Source organism: Arctopsyche grandis, chromosome 1 (assembly GCF_051622035.1).
Source record: "Arctopsyche grandis isolate Sample6627 chromosome 1, ASM5162203v2, whole genome shotgun sequence".
NCBI classification, from domain to species: Eukaryota; Metazoa; Arthropoda; class Insecta; order Trichoptera; family Hydropsychidae; genus Arctopsyche; species Arctopsyche grandis.
Window position 1 is genome coordinate 28777062 of NC_135355.1, and position 12977 is coordinate 28790038.

Below are 12977 nucleotides of genomic sequence, written 5' to 3' on the forward strand. Positions count from 1 at the left end.
GGGAAATGGCTACGAATCTCTTCGAAAATGACAATGCTCCTTGTGTTCACCTGTATAATACACACACATATTGCAAACAGCTTTGAAGAAAATAAAACGCAGACTAAAAATCAAATTTTGTATATTTTAAACAAAAAATTTACATTAAATCACAATCAAATGACGAATAGCTGAATTTGTGTAATATAAAAATAATACACATATAATTTGAAAAAAATTGAATATTCAGCCACCAATTAAAAAAAAAAATATGTATATTTTATACATAATATAAATTAACTATACAAAAATAAATATTGAAAAACTACATACAAAAGGTACATCTTATAAATAAAATAAAGCTTTGCGGGCGTTTTATCGAGAGATCAAAAACAAATAAATTTATATGTAATATCAAATTTCGCCAATTATGCACATACATATACATAATATATAGAAATTTCGAACTTTCTGGTCAAATCTGGAGTGTTTCGAATAAGCAGTATTGTAGACAAACAATATTAAATAGCTATACATACATCAACAGCCTTATTTTAATCTATTCTATTAAAAAATGTATATGTATATTATACTTATTTATCCAAAAAAAGTATCAGAACACATTCGTAGATTAGAATAATACGAAGCAAGAGACTATGTTATAAAATATAACTTTTTATTCGTTACATGTTAATTTACGAAAAATATAACTTCATGGATTGTGTGTATCTACGTTTTAGGCACATTTATAAACAGATTCGATTTCAAAAGGTCCTAAAATGTAATACGATACGATTTAAATATATGATAATATAATACTTTGGTTAAAATGGGTTAAAATTAATATTGAATACATCACAAGTGAAAAATATGGTACACATTTGTATTAGCAAAAACATCCATATTATAAAAGCTAATACTTTTAATTTAAAAAGAACATAAGCACGCTCCAATATTACATTAGTTTTCAATAACATTCGTACAAATATATTCAACACTAATACCCATTGGTATATAAATAATTTCCTTCAATAAATATCATCCCACTTTCGATATTTAAATCAATCAAATAATATTTCAATTATTTAAGTAAAAGCTGTACCACAAATAAAGCATTACTTCATGATTATTTAATAAGTAATACATATGTATAAGTAGATCATAATATTAAAATATTAGAAACTCTTATTACAAAAAGTGAAACTTGACGAGTGTATGAAATGTGCCTAAATGGTCACATTTTTTTTTTTTCATTAATCATAAGTATTATACGTAAATACATATGGCATGCAGAAAATTTAGAATGACTCTTCAACTGAAATAGTTATTACCGCGGGCAGATATATGAAGCCAAGCTGCCGTAACACCCATGTGCCAACCGGATCCAGTATCGGCAGTGTCGGAAAGACCAGCACGACGACACAAAGTACCACCACTACTAACAGCCCATACTCCACCCTCGCCGACAGATACGTGACGAAATCCTCCACTACCATCTGCAACACCAAAAGAATGTACATATATTCGTATTAGAAAGACGGTCTGATACGACTGTAGTGCCATTATTCACATAATAACTGACCTGGTGCATCACTGCCGAGTACGAGCCAATGATTGCCTTCAGGCATGGCGGCAGTCACATCTCGGCGAACGGCGATTTTTCCATAGCTATCAACAGCCCAAACATCTCGTATTCCCACAGAAAGCTGCTTTAAACTACCCATTCCAGGAGTAGACTCGACGACATGCCAAAGAGTACCTGAACACATTAAACACATATTGTTTCCCATAAAAAATCAGGTGAGGAAAAGCGTATGTACATATGTGTGAAGAGCTTTTATTTTTGTTTTGAGTGCATGATCATAATAAAATCATTCATTTTTACTACAACCTTTTTATTAGTTTCACTGGCTGTGTACATGTGCAATATTTGTGAGCTGATTTTGAACCACACTTCCGATCGCTTTGATATTATACTGACATATGGGGGATAGATCGAATTAAAGTAAGAAAATGTCTCCGACATAATACTTAAGGAATTTAATCATTAACGAAATTCAAATTTCATCAGGATCGACTATAAGATCGACGTGATGACACCTGGTTATCAATTGCACCGGCTCGCCACCCCTTCTTAGCCTCACGTGTTATAGCAATGTTACCGAGAGTTGGCGTGAACAAATTCACTTGTGTTGTGTCAGTGAAGAGGTGTATAGCATGCTGTCACACTGCATTCAATGATAAAAGGACGCCCTGTCCCTTTCGCGCGCTTCTGTGTGAGTACAAGAACGCGCCAACTCTCAGTAACAGACCTTGCACATAGATGAACAGTACAAAAAAAAAGAGATCAGCTACAAGAGGTTTCCACTACACACTCTATTGTTAATTTCTTAGAAAGAACATGTTGTTACAAGCTCTTTTTACCCTCTTGCTTTGAACACTGATGGTTTTTCTAAGAAAAAAAAAACCACGTGTACCCAATCTCCTAGCCCTCTTGGCATAAATCGATTACACAATGAGGATGAATTCACAAATAATTAATTATAACAGTAACTTTTTTCACATTATCTCATAATGCAAAACTTTAGGTCCGTTTATATTACCCAACACTGCACGTCAACAACTCGGCACAGCACTGCATAGAAAAGACTACTTTTATTAGTGGGTTATAGGCGCGACTTTTTCGTCCGAGTCGACTAAAAAAAAAACAACCGCGCGCCACTGGCGTCATTTATTTATTTATTTTATTTAAAGTTTGGACCATTGTAGCATTACAGGAATTCCTAATGCGTTACAACTTTAAAATTTAAATACACATAAACTTCAGCCCTTATAAATTAGAGTTTCGACCCTTATAAATTAGAGCGCGACGATAGGGCGCAATATTGCTCGCGTCGTATCAATATTGTCACAATATGAAGTTTCCGAAAATATTCATATGCGCATTGGCGGCACTTTCGTTAGTACTGGTGCACTCACCACTATGACATCACGTCATACATGAACATTTCCAGTGGCCAAAGAAAACCGGTTCTGCACGATACGTTTCGGTGACATGTACTGCTGTATAATATGAACAGATCGCGTCAGTTGTTGCTGTTTCGGAAACGCCACGTATGTAAGTACACATTATAGAACATTTGAATGTGTCCATTTAGAATGTACTATAGATTATTTTTCGTACTGCTGTTTACGTGCAGTTGCCAGCTAATTATTATTATTTAATTTATAAGGTACAATTCCTAGGCAACAATACAACAAAGAAAGTTTTTCAAAATCGAGATCATTTCAATAGATTTTTTCATACCATTGTCGAACAAACTAGAATAAGTATAAGATTGGGTTGAATATAAATAAAATGTATGAATTTTTTATTTAAATTTACCTAAAGGATTACTGAGTGTGATTCCCATACGCCAATAGGATTCGCCTTTACGACCAACGGCCCAAACTCCTGCTCTGCCAATACTGATTCCGCATAAAGGTTGAACGCATGTTACATGCTCCCATGATAAACCCTGATAAAAAAAAAATATTTTAAATTTAAACTATTAAATAGCTGAATATAAAATACATCGGATAAAAACTCACAGCAGGACAATCTTTGGTAACACCAGTTCTGAAAAGTGCATCACCATTAACGGCTATAGCCCAAACAGCTATGGATACGTCAGAAAGTTCATCGCTTGACTGAAAAATTATTTCAAATAAATTTTTAATACAAATCTTAAACTTAAAGATTTAAACCTAGTGTAAAATATATCATACCCATAAGGATACGTCGATAATTTTGGTGTTGCCTAATTCGTGCCAAGGACCGGACGTATTTAGTTGAGCGCGTCTATACCACCTTCTTCTGCGAACACAATCGGTAAATAATTTTTTTCCATGATACACTGACGGAAAATCAGTAGCGTACTGCCAACCATCACGGTCTACGCCTCCCGGTGGGTGAAAATCAACGAGCCAATCGGATATCTACAAACATAAAGAACGGTAAAGAAGAATCAACAGAGAAATAGCAACAAAAATATACCCAACAATTTACCCAATGCCAATGTCTATTCAAAAGTTTGGTTAGTTCACGTGTTCTTTTGTGTTTTCCAGTAGAATCACTCCACATGTAACGGTCCGTAGGCAGTCCGGAGCCAGTATAGCCAGTCAGTGGATTCCATCTTTGATTTTCATACACATAATAATTTTGCGTGTCCGTCATAGAGTGTATCATATCATTATTTTTGTCTAATCCTGAATTATATTTAAAATTTAATCTAACCTTATAGCATTTTAATAACATTTAATATCAACAATATAATGATACCTTTTAGTATAGGACCACCCCAACCACCGGTGTACAACCAAGGTGTATATTCGTGAGAAATACCCCAAACTATGCCTTTACTGCACGTTTCGACTCTTCGTAGATGACCTCCCATACAACGCCAAACCATGTCTTCAATTCCAAATATAATCTAAAAAATAAATAATACATTGAATAAAATGAATTCTGTGAGTTTATCTACATATGTAAGCCAAATCGTTGACATGTCCGGTAATAAAGAAATAATGAGACGTATGAAATTAGGATGAAATGCATTTGGGCGAATCAATGCCGTATTCAAATTTAAAATGCCACTGTGCCTGAAGAAAAAGATCTGCCATCAATGTGTTTTGCCAGTGATGACGTGCCAGAATGCTGCATAAAGTGCAGCACACTCAAAGAAGTATAGAACGCTGTATACTTGGCATAACGAGGAGAGATAGAAAACGGAATATGTGGGTTAGAAGTATGACAGAAGTGGTTGATGTATGGTGAGAGTCAAGAAATTTAAATGGTTATGGGCGAGTCACGTAGCTAGACGAAAGAAGGACTCAAATGGTACCCAAAAGAATGTAAAATGGTACGAGTAAAGCCACAGGGGAGATGGGTTGATGAAATCAAAAAAATGTGTAGAATGAGATGGATATGAGTTGCTTAAAACATAGACGTATTGAAGCGTGTTGGAGAGGCTTTCAACCAGTGGATAGCGAATGGCTGTGAATGATGAAACTGGTGAATGTTATACTGATTTACCTTTTTAGATCTATAAGAAACACGGAACAGACGTAATGGTCCACTAATTTGTAAACTAGCTACAGTTTCTGGTTCTATTCGATGTTTGTAAAAAGCAAAGTCTTTTCCATTACAAAATATATTATAGCCTTCATGAGTCGATATGATCTGAAATGAAAACAAAAAAAAAAATGTAATACTGACTGACTAAAAGCATTTTGAAAACATTTTTAGAATAGTTTACTTTGATGTTAAACTCTTGGCCAGGAGCTATATTAATTTCCCCGGAGCGTTCTTCTTCTCCCCATTGTCCATTTTGCATTGTGTTTCGAATTATTGTACCTTCAGGAAATCTAAAATAATATTAAATTATTATATGTATACATATTCAAACATTTTTCAACATATATTAAATTTAACAACTTACCGTGGATTAAAATGCAACGCAATATCTCTAATGTCTTTTTCAGTCTTATGTTTTTGCTTTATGCGAATGTGCCCTTGTAAATTAATCGAAATTCTTTCAGCATTATCTAGAATACATCCAGAAACCTCGAGTTCTGTTCCAGCAGAAAAATTATTATACAATATTGTCGAGAATCCATTCGTAGACGTATCCTTTCCGAAGACATCCATTTCCTGCATTTGAAATTCAGCTCATAACTTGCGTTTATTTCACGTGTATAAACGTAAGTTAGACAATGAAAATTACCTGAATATAAAGACCATTATCTTGACGATCCATTCCACAAACGGCTGGATCCCAAACCAAAACATCTCCAGCAGCAGTGCTACCCCATAAAGCTTGATCACTAGGACGACCCAAGACTCCATGAACTTGGCATGTAACTGTTTCAACACATCACATTATAGACCTGTATATATTTCAATACTAAAAATACTACCTGTAAATAAATAAACAAACCTTCGACTAATATTGACAACCATTCTTCTTGATCTGTGTCAGCGGTGAATTGTAGTTTGAGCGGAGTTTTGAAACGTCTCGGTGCGTAAACAGCTATTCTAGGACATCCCGCTTCAGAACAACTAACCACGCAAGTGATCTCACTCAAAATTAATGTGCACTGAAAATATTTCCACGTGTCATCAGTTACTAATATATAAATACAGATTGCTCATGACGCAAATAAAAATTGAATTACTTTTGTTGTAGCTCCATCAGGATTTAATATAGTAAGTGTGCCTCCATTCGAACCAGAATGGCATTCTAATGCTAAAATGCAATCTTCGGCCGCTCCACCTGGGCCCCCAGAGCATCTAGCTTCACCAGTGCGAACCCAGCTCTTTGTATCGATGGCTTTTTCATAAGAACTAAAATCAGATTCATTTCCTTGGAGCCTCGCTTTCAAATCATCGAGAATTTGAAGGCGCCACGCCTGAGAGAGCTCCGCTTGAGGTACAGTATGACTGTCTGCGAACCTACAAAAGTTTAATCTATGTATTACATTGCATTCATTTGTGAAATGAAAAATGCGAACGGGACTTTGACGAACCAATGAGGCAGCTGTGTTGGATCAAAAGTACATCCACCAGCTTCTACAAGAGTCCAAACTGCATCACACTCGTCCCAATACAGAGCAGCGTGATCGCTTTCATCGTCGCCAAATAATCCAGAATCTGTATCAAATACACTACTGTCTGTTTCGGGATGTGCTTCCATTCCAACCTTCAAATATTGTTTTATCAATATTAAAAAGTAGGAAACCATTAATAGAACTAAATTAAATAAGGCGGTCAATTTGATAGAAAACCGATTTTGATTAATTCAGTATTAAACAGAAAATTTGCCTACAAAGTTACTTACAACAGAGCCAACACTCCTGACAGGACTCCAAGCCCTAGGATTTTTTAATGTAGTTTCAAAACTTGTCCCTGTTAAATCAATGTATTTCGAATTATCGACCACTTCAGAAATCGCTTGATTTGATTTCACACTACAAGCATCGTCTGAATCTGACCTGGATTTAATCAAATAATTTGTGAATACAAAAACCAATGTCGTACATATCACTCATAGATTTAAAAGCGTATATACATCGGTGGTGTAGAATTCGTCAACAAAGATGGCCTGAGTGGGAGTGTGCGTGGAGCTGGTGCAGACCTGGAAGATTCCTCCCAAGAACTTGGCAAAATTCCCGACTCATGAGTGCTCAATGGGCGATTCTATAAAAATAAAGTATTGTTTTATATACATATATGTATGTAGTATATAGCAAACGTCATACTAAAATGTTTACAAACCAAAGAGTTCAAACTCCGATGACGACTCGATCTCGGCGAGCCACCTTTCAACAGACTAGCATTGCTGGAAGCCCTGCTCAAATGAAGAGGTGCTTGTATCAGCCGCCAGTTTTTTCCGCTAAGCTCATTAGATGTGACTCCACATCTCCAATATATGCACCTATCCATGGCTCCAACACCAAACACTTGCTCGTTCGTTGCAACAGATATATGCGCCATATTGCCACTGATTTCCAACCAGCCTTTGCCCATGGCTGCCGACTCACAAGTACCAGAATTGGCTCCACTGACGCCTTTCCTGAACCACACTCGCCCATCGGTGCTAACGCTCCACACAGCATCGTATCCAACGGAAATCACGTGCAATTTGGTCTCTTCCGGAGCTTTGATTTCCAACCAAGAATCGCCTGTTGCGCAATCTCTGGTGACTCCCTTTCTGACTAGAGCACGTCCCGTCCAAAGTAAGGCCCAAACCAGTCCAGTAGGACCGACGGATATTTGCTTAACTTCACAGCCAGGTGGTACTGCTATATTGGTCCAACGCAATCCTTCCGGAGCTGTAGTACTAGTTCCAGTTCTATACATGACCTGGAAAAGATATTTGAATAGTAATTTATTCCTACTAAAATAGTTTACTCAATTTCGAATATTGCTACCGCATAATAATTTATATTACAATTTTCCATGTAATAAAGGCCTTCTAGAAGGAATAAGAATGTACATATTTAAGGAATGAATAGTCATAAAACATCCTATAATGTTAATTACACTGAGCAACAAAAAATTACAGGAGCGGAAACTTATCAATCTTAACTAAGTTGGATCCACCGAATTCAAATATGACAATGATTTTTGTTAGCTTTCTCTCGTTTAAGAGATATAATCGTTTAAAAAGATGGTCAATTTTTAGAGATTTTTAACTTTTGAGTATTTAAATCAAAATGTAGTGTAGCTGTGCCAGAAGCGAGTATTTTCTATTGATTGATATTGATTGTGTTTTATGTCAATATTTTTTGTTTCATCGAAATGTACTAATGCAAGCAGTAAATTATTTTAAATCTATGCTTCACCTGTATGGAATAACGCCTCGAATACTAACTTTTCCAAGCTGCAAGTAATACAAAATAAATCCCTAAAAATAATTTATAATACACCCATATATACTAACTAGAAAAAACTGCATGTCATATATAATATTCCGTTTGTTACAGACATTACTAACAAACTAACCAGTGATTCTATGACAGAATCACTAATAACCATACTAACACACTTGTGAAGAGTCTCGGTGATTACAACAAAATGTCTATACCCTTCAGGTATAAACACAGATTACCTAAACACAATCTGCTTTAGGTCATCGACTTTAGAGAGTCTTTAATTAATATTATGAATTAGATGTATTATGAACATAAGGATTATATATTGGTTTTTGAGCTATTTTTCCTATTATGCTGTAGATTAACATTAGAATAATATAATACTATGATTACTAACCAAATTAAATTAAATTGTAAAATAGAAAATGATCAGTAGATCAGTCGCTATTAAAATAGATATAAGATGTATTGTGAACATAATTTCGTAATAATAAAAAGCATTTAAAAATCAAAATCAAAATTGAGTTTAAAAATGCACACAAATGGATGATGCAAGAGCGAGATGAAGAATGGAGAGCGCATCACTCTATCTCACTCGCTCACTCTCGCTTACGAAGGATAAGCGGTGAACCTAGAACATTTCATATTTTAATTTGAGATCATTTACCGTTCGAATCAGTGCATTCAGATAAAAAAAATATATATATATATATATATATATATATATATATATATATATATATATATATATATATATATATATAGAGATTGAAAACGAACCGTATGAAAGTGGTGAAGTGAAAAATTAGCGAAATAAAAAATGCTCCGATAAGTGAAAACGTGATCTTTTGTTGCTCAGCGTCAGTAGATGAGATTAAAAGATCTTAATTTTTTTTCAAGCACTAGCTGAACCCGGCATTCGTTGCAATGCCACAATAATGCATGCAATTCCCGTTCCCGTTTCCCAGTTAACGTCGTGGTAATCTGACTTATCCGGCGTTTTGGCTCGTGCTTTTCGATGTGTTTCGATAAGTAAATGTTTCAGTTTCAAATTAATACTTAATAATCAAATTAAATAATAGTAAAGATTATTTGTCGGAAAAACGCGAGTGGCGAATACATTTGAAATTATTTAATTGTTTGTTTATTTTACCCTAACAACGCAGATGACGATGTGAACACATTTGAAATTATTGCGTTGCAATGCCACTCATTCCTGTTTTCCCGTTCCCGTTTTTGGGCGATTTTATTTTAAGAAACCATCGCGGGCATACACACAATAACTCGTGTAAGTTTCATCGCAATCGGTTGAATGGTATAGGAACGCATACGTGACAGATAGACTTATAGACAGACAAACATTGATTTTTATAAAAAATATAGATTTTTGGAAATCCAAAATAACTATCATGTGTATGTACATATATGCCAGCGATGTTTGTGGATTCTGTAAGATTCAAAGTATGAGTTAATTATTAACTGCAACTGTAATTATTGTAATTAAACCTTGTCAACCCAATTCTATTGTATATCAAACGTAAGGTTTTGTGAAATACTTTTAAGGTTCCTTCTAACAAAAACATATTGAATGAATCGTATGACGATGAGTTGGAAAGCAATTTTAAAAGTATGAATCATAGGAAAAGATTTATATGTAACTAGCTGAACCCGGCATGCGTTGCAATGCCATAATAACGCATGCAATTCCTGTTCCCGTTCTCGTTTACATTTGTCGGAAAAACGCAGGCAGCGAAAACATTTTAAATTATTGCGTTGCAATGACACTCATTCCCGTGTTTTCCGTTTCCGTTCCCGTTTTTTTGTCACAGTAATAAAGTCCACTCCTGGACACAAATCGTCCAAAGAAAGGATAACTGTCATGTGTTGCGGAAACTCATCGGGAACCCAGGGAATGAAACTTTTGGTGATTGGGAAAATATAGAAACCTCGGTCTTTTAAGGAAACTGAAATGAAAAATCTTCCCGTCGATTAATATACATAGTCAAAAGGGGCCATGGATGGACAGGGAGATTTTTGAAGATTGGTTCATAAAGAAATGGGTTCCAGAGGTGCAAGATTGTTTATAAAATAAGGGATTGCCACAGAAAGCAACGTTGTTATTAGATAATGCTCCTTCTCATCCCAACGACAGCATATTGAAAACAAACGATAGACGTATGGTTACAAAATTTTTGCCCCCTAATCAATGAAACGTCTTTATACTCGTATACACTTTTTTATATTTTGGCAACACTAGTACTAACTTCTAACGGCCACATATCTGCTCAACTATGAGCGTTTTTCTTAATAAATATTGAGTGTTAACATTATGAAACAAAAATGTGTGTTGTAAATATGATATTATATTCGAAACCAAGTCAAAATTTGATTATTCGGATTATCCGTGCCCTTCCTCCCCAGCATTAGCCTGGATAATCGAGAATGTACTGTACCTTTTAAATATATTTAATTTAATATTTATATTTAATTGTTTTATATGAAAAAAAATGGTAAAAACTACCTACCTACCTACCTATGTACATACATATAAACAATATAAAACACCAATAGAAAAATTAATTAAATAAATTTTCAATAGATGGCGCTAAATGCTCAGAGACTTGCCTAGAGGAAACAGTATATACATAGAAGTATTTTGTTGATCTGTTATTATGTTTGTATTATATTCGTACGTTTTGTTGGCAGTGTTTTAATTGTGACATACGTATGTCGAATCGAATTATATGACTATTAAGTACGGCGAGCGTTATCTTACATAGCCACACAGAATAGCGCTATTATATACATATATATGATTATTAATTATATCGCTAAATGAAATGATTGATAAGAGTATGTTCTTTAAAATGATTCATCATTTCAATTGCGCTTTGCAGAAAATATATGAATAATCCACATGTTACATATACGTATGCTTAACAAAACATCTCACTAACTAACGTATCACATGACCTGCAGTTCACGATAACTCGCTAATGAAAATGAGCGGACCATTTCTTTAAAGTTTCATTAGAACAATTATCATCACTTTTCACATATTATTTTTTACAATACATATTCAAAAATCGACATACCCTCCCGTGAGCTGTTATTGCCCAAACTGACAAATTTCCAGGTGGAGAGTTCGGCATCTGATTTCCTCCAATTGAAACGTTAATGAACGGCTCCTGCGTGGGATCTTTGTGCAGCGGGGCAATAGCACACCAAGAATTGAGTGCGCTGTAGCGACGATATCGAACCCATTTACGTCTCCTCACGCAAGACTTCCATTGCTTAGTCGGCCCGAATTGAGCTGGAAAATCCACTGCATAGCTCCATCCATCGTGGTCGAGAGGTTGGCCGTCGAGAGATAGTTCGAGCTGCCAGTCACCTTCCCATTGCCAGGCCATGGAAGGCAGTCGAATGCGATCGATGGCGCGATCGCGAGTACCATCTTTGGTGGAGAAGTGATAGCGATCGGTGGGTAAAAGTCTGCCGCTGAATCCTTCCAATGGGAGCCAACGCTCGTTCTCATAGGCGTCTTCGCGCACCCTCACTGGTAGTTCCAGTCCGTGAAGGTGCACATACACCTGACGATCTCCACCTACTGCCCATAAGAAGTGCGGTACTGCTGACAGGTGTTTGAATTCCAAACCCAGGTACATGAATTCGCGCCAAACGCTACCAGCAGTTGACAGAGCGTATACACGCCCTTCGTTGTTGATCGCGAATAATAAAGAGCTCGGCATCTCGGCGAATGACAGATGCCGATGACAGGCGGTGTTGAAAACTGTCACCAATGTGACAGGTGCGTTGCGGTGTGGTGCGGTGCGGTGCGGGGCGTGTGCCCTTGCTATCGCCCCGCACAGACCACCTGATCGGCGGTCAACCGACCGGTCAACTGACGCAACTCAAACGTCAATAGACACTTGCTAACAAAGGTACCAACTTTAAAATGTCTGGTTCAGAATCAATTGATTTTGTATTTTTTTTATTTTGGTTCGGTGATTACTAGTCAAATGTGAACCGGTCACAGGACAACCGGTCGCTCTAGATAGGTCACACGTGATCACCCATCACACTAAAACTGGTCACGAGAAAACTGGTCACACCCTAAAATCGGTCACGAGAAAACTGGTTAACCGATTTTAGGGTATGACCAGTTTTCTCTTGACCAGTTTTAGTGTGACGGGTGATCACGTGTGACCGATCGAGGTGACTGGTTCACATTTGACTAGTAGTCCGTTTACCTTTTATTTTGACTGCTGTTATGCGTTAGGTTTATATGGACGCATCAAGTATACACACTTACCTTATACAAAAAAATCGGATGTGACCAACCCATGACTTTATCTATTGTAAGACAGGTGAGGGGGTCACCAGTGTAAGACAGATAGTGCTGGCTGTTGCGAAGTTGCGACGTTCGTTGAGGGGGTCACCAGTGTAAGATCGCCAGTTATAGAACAGGGGTCACCAGTGTAAGACAGGGAAGGTATGTTGACCGTATCCCGGTCTAACGAAACACGTGTTGTGTAGTTTAAAAGAGGATCGTTTATTTTTGTTCAATTGGTACAATGGTTATT

General features: G+C 36.3%; 1 protein-coding gene across 1 annotated transcript; it reads right to left on the bottom strand.

Annotated features, from left to right (window-relative positions):
- Positions 1–106: 106 nt before the first annotated feature.
- Pex23 (tectonin beta-propeller repeat-containing peroxin 23) lies at positions 107–12331 on the bottom strand. Its single transcript, XM_077431610.1, has 18 exons — positions 11490–12331; positions 7295–7882; positions 7089–7216; positions 6858–7011; positions 6547–6719; positions 6196–6472; positions 5958–6117; positions 5745–5881; positions 5460–5671; positions 5277–5385; positions 5054–5200; positions 4301–4451; positions 4028–4227; positions 3748–3957; positions 3571–3669; positions 3365–3497; positions 1562–1738; positions 107–1475 (listed from the first exon to the last, which is right to left on the bottom strand). Exons 1-18 carry the CDS (start codon positions 12141–12143, stop codon positions 1291–1293), a joined length of 3894 nt encoding a protein of 1297 aa, XP_077287736.1. The 5' UTR covers positions 12144–12331; the 3' UTR covers positions 107–1290.
- Positions 12332–12977: the final 646 nt, after the last annotated feature.

Excerpts from the sequence above, each read along its gene's own strand:
- Pex23 (XM_077431610.1), bottom strand. The coding sequence starts at position 12,143 with ATGCCGAGCTCTTTATTATTCGCGATCAACAACGAAGGGCGTGTATAC. Across the intron at positions 7,883-11,489 it reads CAATAACAGCTCACGGGAGG|GTCATGTATAGAACTGGAAC; the intron begins GTATGTCGATTT and ends TATCTTTTCCAG. Across the intron at positions 5,201-5,276 it reads GCCAAGAGTTTAACATCAAA|ATCATATCGACTCATGAAGG; the intron begins GTAAACTATTCT and ends TTTTCATTTCAG.